This window comes from Clinocottus analis, unplaced genomic scaffold (genome assembly GCF_023055335.1).
Source record: "Clinocottus analis isolate CAN_PGR_092001 unplaced genomic scaffold, fCliAna1.0.p SCAF_23, whole genome shotgun sequence".
NCBI classification, from domain to species: domain Eukaryota; kingdom Metazoa; phylum Chordata; class Actinopteri; order Perciformes; family Cottidae; genus Clinocottus; species Clinocottus analis.
This window is the reverse complement of record NW_027175965.1, coordinates 8,280,973-8,303,474: the sequence shown is the minus strand read 5'-3', so window position 1 is coordinate 8,303,474 and position 22,502 is coordinate 8,280,973. Positions and strand designations below refer to the sequence as shown.

At 40.8% G+C, this 22,502-nt stretch overlaps 2 protein-coding genes across 2 annotated transcripts; one reads left to right on the top strand and one right to left on the bottom strand.

Annotated features, from left to right (window-relative positions):
- The first annotated feature begins 1,701 nt into the window (after nucleotides 1-1,701).
- rab3ab (RAB3A, member RAS oncogene family, b) lies at nucleotides 1,702-16,302 on the top strand. Its single transcript, XM_068589590.1, has 5 exons — nucleotides 1,702-1,784; nucleotides 10,386-10,610; nucleotides 12,464-12,582; nucleotides 13,139-13,263; nucleotides 13,572-16,302. Exons 2-5 carry the CDS (start codon nucleotides 10,386-10,388, stop codon nucleotides 13,760-13,762), a joined length of 660 nt encoding a protein of 219 aa, XP_068445691.1. The 5' UTR covers nucleotides 1,702-1,784; the 3' UTR covers nucleotides 13,763-16,302.
- Nucleotides 16,303-17,502: 1,200 nt separating this feature from the next.
- Nucleotides 17,503-19,865, bottom strand: LOC137793431 (transcription factor JunD-like). The gene has a single exon (XM_068589589.1). It carries the CDS (start codon nucleotides 19,574-19,576, stop codon nucleotides 18,740-18,742), a length of 837 nt encoding a protein of 278 aa, XP_068445690.1. The 5' UTR covers nucleotides 19,577-19,865; the 3' UTR covers nucleotides 17,503-18,739.
- Between the last annotated feature and the right edge of the window lie 2,637 nt (nucleotides 19,866-22,502).

Here is a 22,502-nt window from a genome sequence, read left to right as displayed (position 1 = left end):
GCTGGTTTGGAGGATCAATTAATCCGAACAGGACGCCATAACATACTCACAGTTCACTTATAATGTTCAAAGTTTGCCTTTTTTTGACAACCATTTTCACAATGCAAGTAAATATGCATTAAAAACTCTAAGGGTGATATTCTGGAAGACATGACCAGGTGAGATATCATATGTAACCTATAACACAGAATTAAATTGTCAATGTTGAAGCACATTTATAATAAAATTGGATCTTTTTTTTGCATATGTGCATTTTGTAATGTAACAATGTAGTACGTCTCAGATTAAATTTGACTTATTTGAGGGTTAACTCACAAGACAATTTGCCTACCAGCATAAAAATACAGCAGCCAGTATCACAAATGATATGTTTTTTTTTAGATCATCTTTGGCAATTCTGCCTTTTTACACTATTTGACCACCAGGTGGTTTTGTGTTGCACAATGAACCATTTTGCATATCAACTGCTCATCACTAATACAATATAACGTCTGGCTATTTAAAACCACTGCTATAGTAGTACTAGACTAGAATTATTCCTTTTTTTTAATTTTCAAGAGCAAAAACAAATACTTGTTTGTTGTTTTAAGGAATGTCATACTATATAATATGGTGTAAAATAAACTCACAAAGTCCTAAAAACTATATATGAAGATGAATATGACCATGTTACATCCACAGTTCTATTAGTTTTAAGCACATGTAAGAATATAATAATTATAGTAGTTATTAATGTTTGTGATTGTCTGTTGATGAGTCCTCTGCGATGAGATGAACATACATTTGTTTGCTATGATAATCATAATAAATTGAGGAGAAAGCATAATTAATTAGAAGATCTGTAATACGATACAGCCATTTGGAATGGAACAATAATTATATCTAAAAATAGAAATTCTTTTATCCATATTTCTCAGCAATGTGTAGGACGTCGAACAAAACAAGAGAGACAACAGACGGTGACTGTATTATTCTGAAGAAGTATTACACTTCTATTTAACATATTAATATGTTTTTGCAGCGATATGTGTTTTTTTTTACAATGACCATCATGACAATTGTCTGACAATAGGTGGGAACGGCAGCAGTGTTTACTGATGACCTCCTAATCAATAATTCAGTTTCTCCAGCAGCGTTCATCAATAATACATGACAGGTAGACCATATTTGAACGCTTCAGGACTGTTGTTACGACGCGGCTCTCGATTCGTCAGATGTGCTGTCAATCCTGACTGTAGTCCCGCCCACATGTCATTCATTCTACGTTGTTTGTGGCTGAGTAAAGATTGCGGAGTTACGAAAAGACCGGAAATTGTTTTTTTTCTTTCAAAATATTTTTTGTTATAGCGTTGGATTTCTCGCGTTTAGCTGAAGAACACAAGCTCATTTTACTAGAGATGTCACTTGAGTCAGGGTCTGTTTTGTCTGAAGAGTACCGTGCACACATGTTTACACATGTTTAGCCACAAGCAAAACACACCTGATTGTCCAACTAAGAGGCCTGCAGGAGTGGATGGAGCAGTATTACAACTACCGATTGAAATAATACATTTAAAAAGATGCATTGAGTTTTTCCTTTTAAAATGTATTTTAGAGCATCTATTTTGTTCTCATCGATTTGTCGCATTTATTTTGAGCGAGTATACAGGCGGCTCGTTTTTAGCGACCTTTATTCTGAAATTCGTAACCGGATGTTGTGTTGCACGGACATTCGGACTCGACAGCGGTGGTGTTTCTGCGGGTGCTGGACGAGGTGGATAGTAACCGGATAGAAATATATAAAGGTGAGATTTCTGTCTCTATTAATGTATCGCATTGACAAACGTGTAATATTTAAATCTGATGTATCCTTCATTTATTGTGTATGAGCGTTTATGTTCGAATATCTGGGAAATTATTTCAGATTAAAGAACCTTTTGACGATGCTCGCTTGAGAACAGCTGTTTTCATAGTGAAAATCACAAAACCGTACTAGATGCATGCGATGCATATTTATTCGTGTAATCTGTCAGGATGGAACTGGAGGGAGCTGTTTCCTAAGTGGATCTCTGGTTGGACGAGGGGCCTGTCCTGCAGGAAAAGGCGTTTCACACCGTCCGACGCTTTAAATACGGAAAATGTGTCTGGAACAATATAATTCAATTTAAACACCTTTATTTAATTCATAAAACAAACTAAGCGAGAGTCAATATATATATTTTGTCTCGCATATGTACAATTATCTGTTATTTTCATGAGCACCCTTATACTCCCTCTTAGCCCGAATATGTAGAGGATTCTACTAATATTATTTTTTTTATGATTTGAGTTTTATACATGACACGTTGATCCCCATAGAGGACTATTGTGTGTCTGTGGTACAGTGAAACGTTTAGTCCTGAACCAATCACATCTCGGCTAGTGCATATATGATGTGGGTGCTTCCCATGCTGCAACAGCTCCTCTTATTCCAGAAGAAATCCAAAAAGGAGAAACCGGCAATAAGTTGACTGGTATATTCAAAGTAAAATATTAACTTTATTGACTCTGCCTATATTTACACATTGTATGCTTATTGCACATATACAGGGAAAATATACAACATATAAAGAGCCCCAGTTTATTACATCTTTTTTGCATAAACACACGTTAGTCTAGTGTGTGAGAGTGTGTGTGCGTGTGTGTTTTAAGGAAACAGATTCAGATTTCATCCACCTTCATCTACTGATTTCAAAGCTTTAGTTTTAAATAATAGTTGATTCATCCCTGTCAGTTTTTAAACTGAATCAATGTAATAGTAGAACAGAATGAGCTGAAGACGAAAACTCTTCTGCCAGTTTTGATTTAATCTGCATGGATTGCAAAGTGTGGCGTGAGAATGTGAGACGACAGTCTTCTTGTTCACATCTGCACGTCCTCTGCTGACAGCAGAAAGCTACCGGCAGTGAGACTTGAAGGCAGGAGTCTTGGGAACACACTTCATGTCCGTAACAAACACTGCTACAAGAACCAACCCGGGATCAGATTCATATGTCGGGTCGATATCTTTTATTACATTTAAGTCAGTCTGTCAACGTGGTTAAGACCTTAAAGAACTGTTACAGGGCTCGGCTCAGATCAGATAACAGTCTGAGTTTGCTTCAGAGGCGAAAAACAAGAACAAAAAAAACATCTCAAAGGGAAACGTGGAATTCTTGTAGGTGTTAGAACGTAAACCTGCGGAAATATTGAGCAAATATTAGCTATCGGCTGTTTTTAGGCCAACATTGTAGTTTTCAAAAAGCTGTAACTAAAACTATAATATACTAATACATAAAACAAACTATAACATAGACAAAGTGTGAAGAGAAAAATGTTTACATTTTCTCTTAAAAGAAAATTCCTAAGCTGCATAAAATCAGGCAGGACGTGTCCAATAAAAGTCCAACATCTATGAATTATAATCTCCAAACAGACACGTCCTGGATTCACCTGCAGACTCCAGCACCAAAATACATCTCCCAGATCCCGGCTGCTCCCTCCTCTCTGCTTTCTGTTTGCTCGGGAGGGAGAGAAAAAAAAGGAAAGAGGAAGAAGAAAGGCTATTTATAGCGTTCCCTCCTCTCATCTGCATCACCACTCCTCCTCGAAAAGGAGTCACGTGATTGGAGGAAAAGGGGGAAACTGCTGTCTTCTGCAACCTGGGAGCAGGACAGCAGCTGTGTTCAAATCCCCGGCATCTTCTTCGAAATGTCGAAAACTTTAAAACCTTGACAGAAAACTAGCTTTGTTAATTCTGTTTTGGTGTTGCAGTTATTATTGTCCCATTTGTTTTTGTTTTTTTGAAGAATTTTAGCATGATATACTTATTTAGAAAGAGAAGAACAGACAGTGAGGAAAGATGTGTGACTGGGGTTTGTGATGGGAGGAGTTTTACGACAGCATCCTCTCATATTTTAACAGATATTTTGAGTTTGCTTGATTCAATCTGGTGGCAGATAAATATTTGACTCCTCTGAGTTCTTCTAGTTTAGATGTCACTGGTCCTGGTTTTGATTCTGGTTGTGAATTTTCACGTCTGAACATTTTAGGTCAGTAAAAACCTTTTCTACCCTCACAGCCTGTTCACAGTTGGAGTTTTCCTCCCTAATGGTAAATTTACACGAGATTGCACTCTATTTACAGCGGTGGAAGAAATAGTTTGATTATTTATTTTGGTAAAAGATAATACTATAAAGTTGATTATTTTTAAAGGATGGATTCATATATAAGAGTCACTTTAATGTTGTTACTGGTCAAAGTGGAGCTGACTTTAAGTACTTTTTTACCACAAGTATAAAAAGTAAATGACAATTACTTGAGCCATTGCACTTAGTTACTTTTCACTAGAAAATAGCAGACAATAGTTTACGATTTTGAAAACTTTAATGTAAATAAATGGGATTATCCCATTTATTCCCAAGTGAAATTTGTCTCTTAATCTCTCGTGGAGATCTCAAGTCGCCTCTGCGGGTTCCTCAGTAACCGTCTTTGAGCAGAACGTTTGGATGATCTGGGATCAGCTGAGGATCAGCTGTCAATCTGCAGGAAGCCAGTCGCTGCTGATTAAATGAGCCTGACTCGCTGGCCGCGGCAGCACTTAGCTGTGGCTCAATGCAGCTCCTGGAGGGCGTCAATCTTCTTTAGGTGACAGGTTTAGCAGAGAGCTTGATGATGTCATCGCACAGAAACTCTTAGTCATGATTGAATTAGGATTCAAGAAAAACACTTCGCACTTGGTGATGGTGTAACTACTGACGGTGTTGAGCAGAGCAGAAAACATGTAGCTCTATCGTGTTGTCATTAGCTTTTGTTATATCTAGAAACTTAAACTCTTTTTAATGCTTTATGCTATGCAGTGGTTAGCACCGCAAGAGGCCTCCTGGTTAGAACGTCTTTCTCAGTTTTCCTCCATACAGGTTTGGTTAATTGTTGACCCTAAATTGAGAGCGTGAGTGTGAGTGTATGTGTGTGTGTGTGTGTGTGTGTGTGATTGTCTGACAATCATTGTCTCTCCAGGTCCTCTCGCCCAATGTGGACTGGGTTATGCTCCAACCCCGCACGACGCTGTTGAGAATAAGTGTCATAGATGATGGATGAATAGATGGATGGATTATTTTTAAAAGCTCCTCCTCTGTGATATCAAAACGTTTCTCCGTGACTCCAATTGAGCTCAAAAGCACAAATAAAAACCAACCGTGACAAGAGCTCATCACATGAAACTCATAGTGACAGCAGGAACATCAGAGACGTGGGTTTCACTGGGATTCGGCCATCTTTGTTATCGAGTCCCTCCTCCTTCATGACAGAGGAGCAGAGTAATCCTCACTTTTATTTGTAAAGATTTTACATTCATAAAAATGATGATGAGACTTTTTAGATCCTTTCATTGGGGGGTCATGAGTCGGCACATTGGACATGTCGAGAATAAGCTAAAAGAAACGTTTAAAAATAAGAAGAAATAAAAAATACTGCAAAAATGCCATTAATCAATCTATCGAGTACATTAAGAGAAAATAATTTGTGGACTAGTTTCTCCATTGTTAGATTTTGTTTTGTTTAATATCTTTGTGAACTGAATTAAATTATTTTTCGGGCAAAAGAAGACATCTCAAGACATCAAATTGGCTGTAATAATTGCCAAAGTGCACTTTTCACACTAAAACAGAGTTACAAGGCTCCGAGTGTCACATAATTGTAATGTATAGCCCATTGTACATCTTACAATGTCTTACAGTCATATTTCATAACAAACAATGTGTTCCTGCAGCTCTCACCTGACTCGTGTTCAAAGGCCGTTCACTACGGAGGCCAAATGAAAGCAGCAGCGTCGCCCTGCAGGCTGAAAGACATTTGCATAATGAGGATTTGTTAATTACTTTGAGATAAAAACACAGAGGCCTGCAGTCTCTAAGCTTCTGTATGACAATAGTGTTTCGTGAAATGTAAGACACAACTAACCTCTGAGAGGCAGCGGAGAGGCTGCGGTCATTTCAACATTTTAGACGCCCAACAGTTTTTGATAAGACTTTAGGAATGAAGCAAAGAGTCAGATGACGCTGTTGCACCTCCACAGGTGCAGCGAAAAATTAAAAGAGGACAGGCTGAGTGCTTTTTGAGGACAGCAAGCCAAGAGAAGCAAAATGTTTAGAAGAAGTGTGCAATCTAATCTGACTGGAAGCTTGGATTAAATATCTATTTCAAAGTGAACCTTTTGCTGAATGCACTAAAGCTGCAACATTGCTGACTCAGCAAAAAACAACAACTTGCAGATGAAAAGCACATGGACGGAAATATCTACTGCGTTGAGTAGACTTTGGTGCAACCGTAACATGAGCGGATCCATTTTTAATAAGGCTGGCCAAAGACGAAACCCAACACTGAACCTCGACTGTGATCCAGTGAGATCTCACTGCCAATAGGTTTGTTTTAGACATTTAGAAACACAACTTGTTTTGGTTCACGGTGACAAAAAGAACCTTCTTTGTGTTTTAGTCGAGCGTTAACGTCCTGAAGTCTTTGGTATCCTGTTATTTTTGTGAAATGATTGTGTATTTTTAAAATCTTTCGAGGGAGCATTTTGAAAAGATGTCTTGAAAAGTCCATTAACACGTCATATGTGAAAGCCTTTTAGTTTTCTGTGATAAATCCACACATTTTTCGGGCAGTTCGTTCACTTTATTGACACAATGAAGCCACAACAGCAACACTGTTGAGTTTAAAGATAGGTGCTGTATTTAAACGAGTATTTCAATCAACTCAACTGGAGTTTCTCCAAATTAATTTTTGCATCAGGTCTTTGAATAAACAGGAACCTTTTTTTTTCTTGTGAAAATGTAACCCAAAACATGTAGATAAAAGTAACAGTTATTTTTCTCTCATTCATATAAAAACTAAAGTTAAAGCATGATCAGAAATACTATTTAAGTGCATGCACGCACATGTCTTCACACGTAATATTCACATTATTTTAAATACCTGCACAGGTGACTGACATCAACTGTTTTTCTCTGTTCAGACCGGTTCCACGTATACACATAAAGAGCTCAATATGAGCATCAGATCATCAAAATATTCCCAAAACTCACACTGGACATCATAATCATGTGTGAACATCTGTGGGATGGAGGACTTGTGGGTGTGGTGTCTCTTTCGGGTCGGTGTGAACCGTACGTCTCCTCCAACCTCTCTGTGTCGGTTCACACTTCCTGTCGCTGCCGTGTGTTACGCTCTCTCCCTCGGTGAGTCACACTGCAGTTCACTTCCCTGCAGACTCATTTTCAGTCGACTTGATTGGATGCCAATCAAATTTAGCCGAAATAAAACGCTGATTCACATGTACCACTTTAGGAACTGTGGCTTGTTGTATATTTCTGAGCTGGAGACACGTACGTGAATATAAACAAATAATATAAATGCATTGTGTTGAAAACAATCATTAAACTATTATTTTGAATTGCACAGTTTGTTGTACTGAGACACTCTCATCACATTGAATGAAACTTTAGAATAAATCATTCAAATATGCATTGTTTTGTTTTGCAGACAACACTAAATGCTGGATGCATGTTTTTTTTGCTCATAAATTATTCTATTTAGTGAATAAATCCAAGCACTAACATGCCTGGAAACTTCGAACTGAGCAAATATATTCAGCAATTCCGTCAAAAGATATTTTAAAAACTAAAGTATTTGAAGTCCTAACGCGACTATTACTATTTTAGAATCGTACTAATCTTTGCAAATAATTGATGAGGGATTGCCGATGCTCAGTTTGCCAGATGAGGTCTCTTATTTCCCAGTTTCTGGATTGAAACTCATCCTTGAATAAATGCAGGAGAAGTAATTTGTGAGGAATTATTGACGTCAGAATCGAAGCTGAACTCGCCATCAACCAGATAGAAATCTACACCCACGCTGCTGCTGCGTTTGTCTTGTTTAAATGTGTGATTTATTATTTTTTTCTTCCGTTTCCTGTTTGAACCCCACTTAGAGTTTTGTTGCTCGTTGCAGGTTTGATGGCTTTAACTAACCTCTGCAGAAAAAGCACATCAGGGTGTGAAGGAAGGGTCCGTGCTTCTTCATTATTCAACGAGCATCTCTGTGTTCCTTCGTGTAAACCGATCGTCCGGCGCTCTGAGCAGGGTGCAGTTGTTTTGTTTGCGTTTCATTCCCTGAGAGTTCTCCTGTTCCACTGCAGCCGAGTGGAGATAACGCTCTAAATATAGAGCAGGGTGCTGTGACTCCCAGGCCTGTGGGCTCCGAGTCCTTGTGCTCTCAAGAGTCAAAAAGGTTTCCTGAATCCTTTTAGCCCTCTTGTCCCTCTGGTAGCTGGCATGGTTGCATCACAGCCAACGTCTCATTCATGTAGCTCACACTGTGAGAGAGGGAGGGATGCAACTCTGTTGTTTCATCACTTTTTATGCCAACGACCGTGTATTTGTCTCCAAGGAAAAGACTGAAAAGTCTGAAAACGTGTGGTGTTATCACAATATCATAATGATGTTGCATCTCCTCCCTCTCTGTGTAACAACCTGCCTCCACGCGACTGTTTCCCAACCTGATAATGCTGCTTCTCCCGTTTCTGCCGCTTCCTGTCATCCTATGCGTGCTTTGTTCTCTCGCTGCCGTGGTTTCGTCTTACTGCTTTGTGCCACGCTTCTCTGGATGTGGTTGCGTTGCTTGGATTCTGTTGTTTGTCGTACTGCCCGATGCTTGTGTGTCTGTATGCCAGTAACGGGCGTGTGTTGGAAACTTTCAGATGTGTTTTGCTGTCGCTTTGGCTTTTGATTTGACTTTCATTTAGTCCCCAATCCCCTCCTCCTCTCAAGAGGCTTTGCCAGGCTGCCATTGTAAATACACTGACCACCCTGGTTGAATGAAGGTTTTAAAAGAGAAGAAGGTTTGCAGAGATCACAAGAACACACTAAGCCGATTGGTGGATTAAAAAAACAACATGAAACATACATTTTATATCAGAATCGTTTATTGGCCAAGTATGTTGCCCTACAAGGAGTTTGACTAGTTAAAGGTGCATAACAATAAACATAGACATAGGATAAAACAATATAATATTGCAATAATACATACATATGGTAAACATATATAAGTAGAGAGGAAAGAGCTTCACATTTGCTTCATGAGCCAGTTCAGGGTTTGGGAAGTTGCATCTGTGTCCCATTCACACAGTTTAAGGTGAAGTTATGGTAGTTGTCAGTGTGGTTGTTGTTCTCACGTTTGTCGGTCATGACAACATTTTACTCACCGCAGAGACAGAAGCAATGTCAGCAAGCAGCGCAAAAATGTCAAACACTTCAGTTTAATCAGACACGGAGAGTAGAAACTCATGAAACTTCACAGATGAGTGTGTTGGTCGCTAAATCTAAAGTTGTCATGTAATCACCTTTTAGTGATGTCATCACTGGTGTAGATAGATGTCCTGAGCATTAGATCGCCATGAAAAGGCATCAATGTTTGTCATACTTGACCCTAAAATAGCCCTTTTTATCACAATAATGGACGGTATAAAAACAGAAATATTCTGTTAAAATGCACGAATATCAGCCTCCAAACTGACTGCATGTCACAGCTGCTTGTACGATGAATGATTCCTCCCACATCTCCAGCTGATTGTGACGGATCGAGCCATTTGCCTCCAACCTTTCTGCCAAATTGTGAAAAAATTCAGACGGGCTTTTAGTTTTCCCCTGGCGTCGCAATGTGCTGCTTTGATTAATTACCATAAAGAAAATGTTCAAGCCCGACTCGTTAATTACAGTTACGCTGAGTCTCCAGATGCTGACAGATCCTCATGTTTTGTCTGAGCTTTTCTGTGAGGAAAATCCCCTCTGCTGCTTTTTTAAAGGTTTCTGGTGTTTGATTTTAAAGTGAGATTTTTGCTCATGTCTTGAAAGGAAACATTTATTCAGATAGAGCAAATAACTTGTTTCTATTGTTGTCTCAATTAATGTTGTGAAAAACGTTCTAAAACATCATCATCTTCACCTTTTCACAGGATTAAACACATCCGACAGCATTATGCACCACTCCAGCTGCACTTCATTTGGCCCATAAAATTATGCATAAGCTTTTAACAGCATTATAACGCAATATTTACAATCGTCACATTTTATTGCTTTCAGCTTACGCCAAAGAAAAAAAGCCTTTTTATATTGTCCTGTTGGCACATTTTAATATAGCAGCACTCTGGCAGGTCCTTCACATTGTGGGGAACCAATTGCTATGCCTGATTTTAGTGCAATACTGTTACTATATGTGTATTATCTGCTGTTATCTGTGCATATAGACAACGAAAAATATCTTGAATGTAGCGGCGGCGGCGGCCATTTGATTAACGCTTTGTGCGTCTCCGTCCTCTCCGTCCACAGATGGCCTCAGCAACAGCGACCTACGGGCAGAAGGAGTCTTCAGACCAAAACTTTGACTATATGTTCAAGATCCTCATCATCGGCAACAGCAGTGTGGGCAAAACCTCCTTCTTGTTCCGCTACGCCGACGACTCCTTCACGCCGGCCTTCGTCAGTACGGTGGGCATCGACTTCAAGGTGAAGACCATCTACAGGAACGACAAGAGGATCAAACTGCAGATCTGGGTGAGACTTCCAGAGATGCGTCGAGACTTAACACGTTAACATGAATCTGAGGCTAAAGTTGAAGAAGTGAGTCCCGGTTTCCATCGTTAAACCATCGCCTGCAGTTGGTCCACGGTGACCCCACACGAGCTGCGTTTTCACTTCATAGGAACTGTGAGCCACAGATTCACAACTTTCTTCTCTTGTCCTTCCGTCGCAGTTCGAGTGCTTTTGTCTTTCCTCCTCTTTGTGTGTATATTGCTCAGATGAATCAGTTTAATGGGAGGATGGCTCTGTTATGGCTGCACAGACACAGAGGGACCTCTTAAGTCCCCGGGCATCAGTACGCTTCAACCAAAGTGCATGCTGGGTGGTTCAATGTCTGAAAGCCCGTTATGACAACACTATGCATGACTTCCAGGAAGGATTTCTTCTTTTGCATCTTGTCATATTCAATAGCAGAAGGCTTTTCATCCAGTTCAGAGTAGCTGTGAACACACACATTCGATTGTCGCCCGACATTTTGTACAAAAGAGTTTGGTTTTAAAAAGCATGATTAGAAAATGAGACGTGAGAAAGATGGTGCTTTCTTCTTGGGCTACTCACTTGAACCTCTGAAACAAAACCCTCCATTTTAGTCATGTCTTTTTTTAATGATGTCTAATAATCCAGCAGATTACTCTGTTAAACACTGGCATGCAGTTTCATTGAGGCAACTTCCTGTATGATGCTGTAGATCATACCATCATATCCACGTTTACTTAGCACAGCACTGTGTGTGTGTGTCTGTGTGTGTGTGTGTGTGTGTGTGTGTGTGTGTGTGTGTGTGTGTGTGTGTGTGTTGAGCTGTCTCTGTTGTCAGCCTTCGCTCGGTCTCGCCTCGAGTAAGGGAGACACCGTCGACCAATCGGAGCATGAGAAATGGATGACTGGACGCTCTCTCCCCTCCCCCACTACTCCACATCTCACCCAGTAGACTTCCCCCCTCTCTCACTTCCCTTCACACAGTAAAAATCCCCGACCCCGATCTCTCAGCAATTCTGTCAGCGAACCATAAAAATGGTTTGAGTCATGAGCTCAAACGTCAACATACAGTATTCTATACAGAGGTTTATTTCACGGTGTGCAGTTAATCCCATTTATATAGATTTATGCAGATTTATATATTTTGTCATGCACATCATCTCACTTTAAACCGCCACTGTGTTGCCGTACTGCAGCTCATGCTTGAGGCTGACGGCTACAATTTGATCATATCTGTCTGATATCATATTGATTATTTTCTCCAAAGGTCTTGTTTTGTTCAACCAACAGTCTAAAAAACCGACGATGTACAATTCATAATCATATAAAACAGAAAACCTACAAATTTGCACATTTAAGAAGCTGAATAGAGCAGTTGTTTCGAATTTTTGCTTGATGAATGAATGAAGTTATGATGAAATTGTTGACAAATTGATGATAAATCACTTTAGCAATTTAATACTGTGCACAGACCAAAGATAGTGATTACAATCAGTGATGGATTATTAGAGCATCTCTTGAATAAAATCACCTCTTTTACGCAGGTAAACAATATAATCCGGTATCTTTCGGTCATTATCAGATGTCTGTTTGGTCGTTTTGTTGTTTTTCAAGTGTAGAATCAACAACTGAGGTTTTGACCCAACAAACAGAATAATAATTATTCTCTGTGTTGCAGAGAAACATTTAGAGCTTGTGCCAAATATCTAACATGAGAGTAATAAAGAGAAAGGACCAACTGTCTAAAAGACTGGACGTTTATCCCCAGCCAAGTCTGTCAGAAGTCACTGTGAAATAGATTATGTTAAATATCAATAAACGCTAACAGCTGCTCTCCTCTTCCCCCCCAGGACACGGCAGGGCAGGAGCGCTACCGCACCATCACCACGGCCTACTACCGAGGAGCCATGGGCTTCATCCTCATGTACGACATCACCAACGAGGAGTCCTTCAGCGCGGTCCAGGACTGGTACGTGATTGGCTGAGAAGAAGGCGTCACAGCGTGAAACGATACCATGAAGCTTCACCTGTGAGAGGGAGTGCTGCGCTGAGGATGGATTGAGTGGAAATAGATAAAGAGATCCTGTAGATTGATGGACGGAGCACACAATCTGTTTGAACTCCTCTCAGGAGCTGTGTGTGTGTGTGTGTGTGTGTGTGTGTGTGTCTTTTAATTTGTAAGAAAAAGGTTATCCAGATTTCTTTTTGACACGCTGTTACAGAATATCAAAAACGAGGTTTAAGTTTCCCCGCTTAAAAACTTTATTGATACAGCACCTTGTGAACACAATGTTACATCGTTCTTTACAATAAAAACACGGTAAGTGTAATTAGTATCAAGATATCGGCAAAATAAAAATCATTCTTCACTTTTTCCAACATACTTAACAGTGGACAGTGAATCTCCATTTTCACTGTAATCTAAAACGTGGTTTATTCACTGCACACACACACACACACACACACGCTGATGGGAAAGCGTCAGGCTGCAGGCTGATCGCTGCTGACGGTGTGTTGGTTCCCAGGTCGACTCAGATTAAGACGTACTCGTGGGACAACGCCCAGGTGCTGCTGGTCGGGAACAAGTGTGACATGGAGGATGAGCGAGTGGTGGGAGGAGATAGAGGCCGGCAGCTGTCTGAACACCTCGGTGAGTTCATGGTGTACACACACACACACACACACACACAAATACACACTTCTTCTGTTAGGTAAAGTGACCTGAAGTGACTCAATGGACAGGCAGAAAGGTTTGATGAAAAGTGAGGTGATCACCACCGTTATTAAGCTCTTTTAACAACCATTTCACCATAAAAGTGAGCTAGAACAAGCTGCAAACGTGGTTAAAGTTGCATTTTCACCAGCTGTACCTGCGCTACATCTCCACTGCTTCACCATGCCGTCGCGGAGACGATCCACGTCCTCAGTGAACCGCCCTGACCCCCGTTTCCCCTCCAGGTTTTGAGTACTTCGAGGCCAGCGCGAAGGACAACATCAACGTGAAGCAGACCTTTGAGCGCCTGGTCGACATCATCTGTGAAAAGATGTCGGAGAGCCTGGACGCCGGAGATCCCGCCGTCACGGGGGCCAAACAGGGGCCCCAGCTGACAGAGCAGCCCGCTCCTCCTCACCAGGACTGTGCATGTTAAAGCTGACTCCTCCCCCCGCCCCTCCCCTAAATACCCTTCATCTCCCTCTTGCTCTCTGTCCTCCCACAGCAGGACCCCCTGCTGGGCCTCGGGTCAAATACTCCCATCACCCTCGTCACTCACCTTCCTGCTTCTTTCTGTAACCTAGTAAGAAATGATTGGCTGAGGGACACAAGAGCCGGGTTGAAAAAAAGGGTCTGAAATGCTCTGAGATGCTCGCGTTCCTCCTCATAAGAGAGCTAAAAGGCGGTCTGAAGCCAAACCAGATTGTTTCAGACTCTTTTGCAAACCAGGTTCCTGAAGGTTCCCGACCCGTCATTCGTTGTCTCCTTTGTTCCTCAGTGTGGTTTTTACAAGAAGGATTTGGCGGCTTGCGTCCTCAGAGTGCCATTTAAATCCTTCCCATGTTTACAGTACTTTGTTTCATGTCAGTCGAAATGTCTCGAGAAGATGTCAGCCTCGGATATGGTGACCAAGAAGTTCCACAGGGGAGTTGATGTGGCAGCCGAAGTCTGCTCCAAACTAATGTGTTACCTTTTCTTTTACATACGTGGATCTGTGTTTCATATGTTATCTCACCTGGTATCGAACCACGAGTATCGCAGGTGTTAGCACGTGTTTTGTTTTCATTATTCATCCGAGCCTTTTTCATTTGGCCTTTTTTTTTAATGTTATTTTATTCTGGTGACTTTTAACATAGGGTGTGGAAAATATGATCAAGATAGCGCTACGTAAAAGTAGCAAAAACTTAAGAGACACCTTTATTGAATTATATTTATTTCAAATGTACATATAAATGTTGTGCAAAATATATATATATATATATATAATATATATATAATATCTACAGGTATGCATTTCTTGAAATGAATTCAAAGGTATAAAGTGAGGATAGTATCAAATATATGAGGTCTGTGTTGTTGGGTTTGTTTGGATGATGTGTGGAATTGTTTGAACCCTCGCGAGCTCCTCCGTGAGTCCTTTCCTTTTCCCTGCAGACATGTTTGTACATGAAGTCTGAATTACAAGTTAGAAACTTACAGATATGTTTTTGCATCCTCCAAATCCACTCGGTGAGATTCCCAGCATTTTGTGCACCACGCTTGTGCTCGCGAACAATGCTGCGTATTGATATTACAGTATTTTACATCGGGAAGAGAAGATTTTAAAATCTTTAAAAACAGCAAAACTGTTAGTTTTACCTCGGCTACTTCATGAAATACAAACGTTCCTTGTAAAATTGCATCTTTCTCTAAAACACGATGGAATGGATTTGGAAGTTACGAACATGTTGTTTTGTTTGATGATTTTTATGGTATTTTGCTTTCATCTGATAGTTTGAGACTGAGAGGAAACACCAGGAGAGAATAGAATAACGTGTGACACACTACCAACACTCACTGCGGTTTAATGTTTCCTTGCTTTGCGACAAACAGCCCACCAGTTAGCAACTTCCTCAGAATCCATATTAGAGTGTGTAATGTGTGTAACGTTGTGTCAGTCTTCAGGTGCACTACAGGTAGAACCAACAAGCATCAAACAGCTGGAGGCTGAAATGTCCACAGCGCAGGTACAGCAGCTGAGTCTCCAACTCATTTCTACCAGCAGCTGTTTTAAGTCGACATTGCATCGCTAACAGTGGGCCCCTCTACCAAACATCTGCCGGGTACTTCTTCTTTTCACTTCACCAAAGATTGCTGTAGAAGAAACTCACACTTTTTGTAGGTCGCCCACAACAAGCAGCGTGACAACGTTTCAAACTGTAAAGAAGCGAGAGGAGGGAGGATGTGTTGAGAGGGCAAAGCACGATAAAAAAATCATGATGGAGGTCCAAACCTTTGACTTCATGAAGTCAGTGATCCTGACGGTTTGATCAAAGTAAATCAGATTCAGAAAGTATTTATTTTGAGAGCATACAAATGCACACAAACCTTGAAATCACAGATGAATATTACAGTTTGAAAAAAGAAGCCCCGGTCAAAGTATTGATTATTGTAAGAAACGGAGTGATGGTGACAGACCGGAGAGCTGGATGTATTTGACTTCTTACTGGTTGTGACTGTTTCTTTACCGGTTAAAATCCAAACTTTTAAACTCTTCTCCTTTCTGATATGTCTTCCTCTCTATATAAACCAGATCTGTAAATAATGTTTCTTTGAGTCAAATTTGTGGATTGTGTTGTATCGACTCAGGCTTGCAACAAAGAAAAAAAATAAGAGGAGAAAAAAAAAAAGACAGTAAAAACCTGAAACCCCCCAAAAGAGCCACGTTGTACTGCATTCATTACTCGGCCTGCTTGTGAATGAATGTGTCCCTCTGTTACAAAAGCAATACACACAACAGCATCTACACAAAATAAATGCCATCAAGCTTGGTAGAAGTTGCCGACTTTAGATCTTCTACGAGCACGCAGGAACATGTACTTTACCTGGTGTCACTGCCTCTTACACACTCCTCAGTTCGGGGCATTACAGTGAGAGAATATGCTGTGGATGTTTTTATCTGTACTTTGTGGTAAAACAATAAAACAAAAATGACCAACAAGCAGTTGATTCTCGAAAGACTTTGTACCTTTAGAGCTGAGATCAAATTAAAATCTCAAAATGAGCTGATGTTATAGACACAAACTAACTGAAATCATCATGAATGTTGTTCAACCCAAAGCTGTAAAGTGTCCCAGGAGCCTCAAGATGTCCCTGTTTCACTCTTTGTTGGCAGATATAGAAGGATGTTGTGCAGCAGGACGCTCAGGTTTGATGCTTAAAGGGAAAATGCACACATAATGTACTTGAATAAATGCATGTTGCTTCTGACAGTGAATTATGGAAGCCCATTTCTGCCACAAAAAAAATAATCTGAATTATGCCAACACAAAAAAAGTCTGACAAAAAAACTCATAATTATGACAAAAAAATGAGATATGAGCTAAAAAGTCGAAATTATCAGATAACCTGCAAAATGTAATTTTTATAATTTATGTATTACATACATTATAAAAAATACATTTTTCTCATAGATGGGCAGCAACATCACAAGGCAACACCATTTTTAAGGAAAGGAAGGTATCATTAATATCTTTGTCTAACCTGGATTTGAAGGACCTCTGCATAGATGCAGATAATATACATAGTATATTTGATGAGTATATCTAATTCTGCCATTCTGATAAATCAATAAAACTAAAATAATCAGTCCTATAACTTCCATTAATATCCTGCAGCTATTCAAGGAGCCTTCAGGAAATCACAGCATGTTCACTAAGATGCCCTTTCAACCATCACTCAACATCACATGCAATCTCTCATTTGACCAGCAGAGGGGGAAGGAGTCCAGGCTGATGACGTGATGTGGATTTTTCCTAAATTCTGGTTATTATACAACTCTGATTTCTCTAATTCATTCTCCATCAGAGGAGCAACTATGAATGAACTTCCATCAGGATCATGTATGTTGATCCAGGAGCAAAACATTCAAGGTCTTGGTATCTTTTGATCGTCTCAATCACTTTAAGAGCTGCTGACACTGAGTTATATAAGTTTGAACATAATAAATAGAAGATTTTTATTTCTGCCTGAACATTTATTTGTGAATATATGAGTGCAGATGTCTATAAATGGGACTCATGAACTAAACAACAACATGGGACGATATAGCCTGAAGCCTTATCTGATCTAAAAGAAAAATTAAATTAAAATTTAAATGTATATTTTACATGTTTTTCTTATGAAATATCTGAGCTTTTTTTTAATTTTGAGACTGAAAATATTCATTATATATATTATATTTCTAATAAAAAGGCTTAAAGTCTTGCAAACGTATGCTGTAACATAATAAAAAAGCATTCCCGTGTCATGCTCAAGAATAATGTGCCATGACAAACGAAGCAGATGTTTTAGTCAAGTTGATTGCCTTTATGAAACTAAACACAATCTTAAAATGAATGGTTATGATTTGACGGCCTTCTGTGGAGCTGAAGGCCTTCCGCCAGCTGGTTCAGTGTTGCACATACTGTACCGATGATGTTACCAACATGCATGCAGAGTTCTGCCAAAAATGTAGGAAACGGTGTTTATTGCCGGGCGGCATTTACTTCAGAACACATAAATCCAAACAACTGCAGGTTCAAGGTGATAACAATAGTTAGTGCAACAAAAAGGTTACAACTATTCACATTAAAACAAGAACACAAAGAATTAGGGAGACAGTTGCGTAAAAAAAAATGTATGAAATGTGTTTGTAAAGAGTATAAACATTGATAATTGCACCCTTTGACACCCAGCTGTGGGCAACATTCGAGTATGTAAACAACATGCAAATTGTTCCCATAAATAAATGGCAAATCGTCTATATATGTCGATTATCTTTTACATTTAAAATATGTGCGTTTCTTCTTACAGTCACCTCCTCATATATCAAGGATATCATAAATATGTATTATATTAATATTACTGTAGAAATATTGTACGTGTGTTGTGTTTGGCCCAGGTTTGAGACTATATATAGACACAGCTTCTGTAAACATTTTTACATGGGAAAACAATTAAATGTGCTTTCTGTCCATAAAGTTGAGCATTTTTTTCATCAGGAGAGCCCATAACACTGCAGTGTGAAACTGCTTTGTTCACTAATACACATATGCACGAGGCAGAACAGGATTTCATCAAACATGCTGAAAGGAAAAACGCTCCTCATTTCGTCATAAATGCAAAAAACATCTGCTTGGAGGCGCATGTGGAGCAATGTGGATCCTGGAATTGCTCCACACGTGAAAATGTCTCAATAGTCCAGTTTCATCCCTCTCGTTATCTTCAGTTGTGTTCTACCCTCGTATTATTGTCTTTCAGTAATGTACAACGTGACATCAACTCATTCCACATGGGAACAGCACACATCTGGGCTACGCTAAACACAGAAACCCCAACATGACCATGAAGTCCATAAAGCTTAATCGCTGGTCAGCAGCTCAGCCGCAGGTCTCTAGTGCACCTGAACCTCGTGTGGCAGCACCTGGCAGCCGCTGTTGACGTGGTTGAGGACTTTCTGCTTCAGCTGGGCCACCTGGTCCCTCAGCAGGCTCGCCGTGGAGGCCAGATCGGTGTTGTGGCACTTCAGCGATTTGACCTTGTCCTCCAGCCGGGAGATGCGCTCCAGTTTGCGCATCCGACACTTGGAGGCGGCGATCCGGTTCCTGAGCCTCTTCCTCTCGGCTTTTCCGTTGTCCTGCGAGTCGATGTCGATGGGGGACAGCGGGGGGCTCTCCCCGAAGCTCTGGACGTCGGGGACCGTCTGAGGCTCCTCCTTCAGCGGGTGCACCCGAGAAGGCTCCGGCTGCGGCGGGGCTGCCCCCAAATGATGCGTCGGAGGCGGCGGAGGCGGCGGCGGGAATGGGACCGTGTCCGTGGAGTAGTTGACGGTGGTTTCCAGCGTCCCGTTGCCGTAACTGTTCAAGTTGGTGTACACCGGTAGATCCGGATGCCCGGCCACCGGGCCGAGGTTCGCGCACAGCTCCAGGCTGCTGCTGCTCGTCGGGCCGGCTCCGCTCAGCTGATTCTGCTTGTGCAAATCCTCCAGCGCCTTCACGAAGCCCTCCGCGAACTCCTGCTCGTCCGTGACCGCCTTCGGGTAGAGGAACTGGGGCATCGTCGGCGTCGTCGTGACCATGCCGTTGGACTGGATGATCAGCCTCTCCAGCTCCGGGGAGGCCAGCTTGAGCAGCCCCAGGTCCGGAGAGCTCAGGAGGCTCTCGGCGTCGCGGAGATGCGGCTTGAGGTCCGCGTCGTCCGCCAGGCTCAAGTTAATATCCTTCTTCATCATTATTTTCCGTGAACAGAAACGATAAGTGGAACTCCTCGGCTCGCCCCTCCTCACAGCGGCGCGTTGCCCATCACCTCACAGGGAGAGATATCGCTGGTGGGGAAACGATGATCAGTTCAATTAGAATATCTTCACTGAGCGCGTTATCAGTCGTCTGTTCTGGAGCAGTATCTGGGTGAAGTGCACGCCTGCGCGCGCCGCCTCGAGCTTTTCTATGCTGGCACGTTCCGTTATGTCACATCAGCGCGCGCGCATTGGGCAGAAATTACGTTTGCCAGACTTTAACTATAATGAGACAAACCGAGCAGAGAGGAGAGAGACGCGAGAGAAGTCTCACTCTTCTCTGCTTCCTGGCTTCAGACACAGAAACAGGAGGCAGCGCCCTCATAGGTACATGAATGTGTGTCAGAGTCAGAGTCATGTAGTCAGGAGAGTTTGCACAAACAAGGAATTTGTCCTGGAGGAAGATGCACAACATTTAACAACAACAACAACAACAATAACAATGAACATTTAACTATGTATAAAAAAATGAAAAAATCTACAGATAATACAAAATGAAAGTACAAACAATTAGATACAATAAGTAAGTAACAGTACAACAAACAAACATAATAATACAAATAAGTAAAGTAAAGTGCACTGAATGAAGTTATTGATTCTGTGAAAGTGACAGGTGAAGGTTAAAGTGATGAGTGTATCAACTTTACTGTCCTATACATCTGTGTTATTAGCAACATGTATACATATTATGTCATGTATGACAATGTGATGTTTGGATGTTCATTCATATTTGAGTTAAAGGGTTTAGATGTCAACTGGAGTTTATATTCATTGATTTGTTCATTTTTATATGTATGTTGGGTTATCCAAAACTGCAGCTCCCGCAGTTAAACCAAAAGAGTCGTAACACAAACCTCGTTGGACTCCATTGCTGAGTCTCTTTATCACAAAGAGGTCAAATTGCATTTTGGTGAATCCAAAAAATGTTCACCTTCTTATCATGCATGGAATTATAGTGTAAGAGCATCAATTTTAAGGAATATTATCTGCTTTAGCTGTAACTTCAGAAAAGCAAAGTCTGGCTTGTACTTCAGGGGTCTTGCACACAAACACACGTGTTGTCATTTATTCGTTGAAGTTGGACCGAGCCTTTAAGGTCCAACCGAGCTGAGGGGTTAAAGGAGGCCGTGAGTCTGTGTGGTCACACAGTCAAAGGCATCAGGGAAAACATTTGCTCCGGTGTGTATCGTCTTTAAAACCAAGAATCTGTTGGAGAAACCATGAGGTTGTTTTTCAGGAAGTCCGTGACTGACCATCCAACATCTTTTCACAGTCCTTGGGGCGTTAATGGAAATATCAGCTTGCACAATACATGAACAGTCGTCGATGTATCCTTAAAAAAAGGCTCACTTCTGTTTTATTCCCTCAGCACAACGCACACGTGTTGTGTTTCTCCAGAGCACCATTTAGAGAAGTCGATCTGATTTCAAAATGTTCTTGATTCAGAGTTTCACGTTGACTTTGGTCTCACGCACCATCCTGTGGAGGCACGTGAGGATTTCACTTTCCGTTCACGCGTCGTCATCTTCTATCACGGAGTTTCCCATTTTACTTTAAATTTTGTGTCTCGTGTAAAATCTCCCTTTTTTATTTAAATCTAACATAATTTACCATTTTAAAATGGAATGTCATATAACTAGAATATTAACACTGTTTGTTTTAGGTGGATTTCTTTACAAGTGGAATGAATGAGGTGTATACATAAACATACATAATATAAACATTTGGTCATCATTAGACTATATGGGATATAAATTGATTGAATTGTTCCTTTAATCATGACCCTTGTCTGTGTTTGGTTTCCCGTTGTTTTTGTTTTGTCTGAACATAGATGGCACCAGTTTGTTCCCTTTATTGCCAAACTCTCTGTCAGCTTGTGAAGGGTTACACAGAGGAGGTACATGTGCGTCACAGGTAGGCCCCATCCATCACTGCAACGCTTTGTGTGGGAGGATCACATGATGGACCCTGTGATGTCAGATCTGAACACTGTGGCGGAAATGGAAGTGGGTGGAGGGATGGGAGGGGTAAACCAACAGAGGAGAGATATTTTTGTCTAAAAAGCTGAGTATCAGAGAGAGTGGGGGTGCTGAGCCTGCAGTCAAGAAAAAAAAGGGCAGGCGGTAGCTGAAAAAGGATGTAGCACACACACACACACGCACACACAAAGACACACAGAGAGACACAAACACAGATGTTAGTCTGTCTCGTTATCAATGAGTAAAGTGAAGCAGTGTATCGAGCCTTACTTTGGTTAAACTGTGACTCTTGTAACACAACAGAAGAAGATTCTGCATCAGAGACGTTTGGAAATAGATTCTTAACCATAAAAAATGGTGGTTGATTCATCAGAATCAGAAACACAACACAACGAAACACAGCTTCAGCGTTTCAAACCGACAGAAAGTGAGAGTTTGATACCCAAAACTATTTATTGGTTGGAGTATCATTTCAAATGTTGTTGCAGAGTTGCGTTCATTTTGTGCTGTCATTGCAAACGCCAGAGAAAAAGTTGAATTCCTCGAATACACCATAATCAAAATCTGAACAATTTGGGTAACTTTGCAAAACTGTCACTCTAACATTTACGTATATGAGGATAAGTTTAAGGACAGCAACCAACCAGATGTGTGCGGTGAAACCCTTTCTCACTCACACTTTCCATTTTCATTCTTAACAAACTGTTTCTGCTATTTTTAATGTTCTCACAATTAGGAACATCCAGCATGATATGAGCCAGATTGCCCAAAAATGCCTCCTGGAGCAATCAATAAGACAACTTTTTGGAAAGATTAGGACCTAAAGAATCAGTATCAGCAACAAAAATCATATAAAACAAAGTCTTGGTTTGTTACGAAGGAGT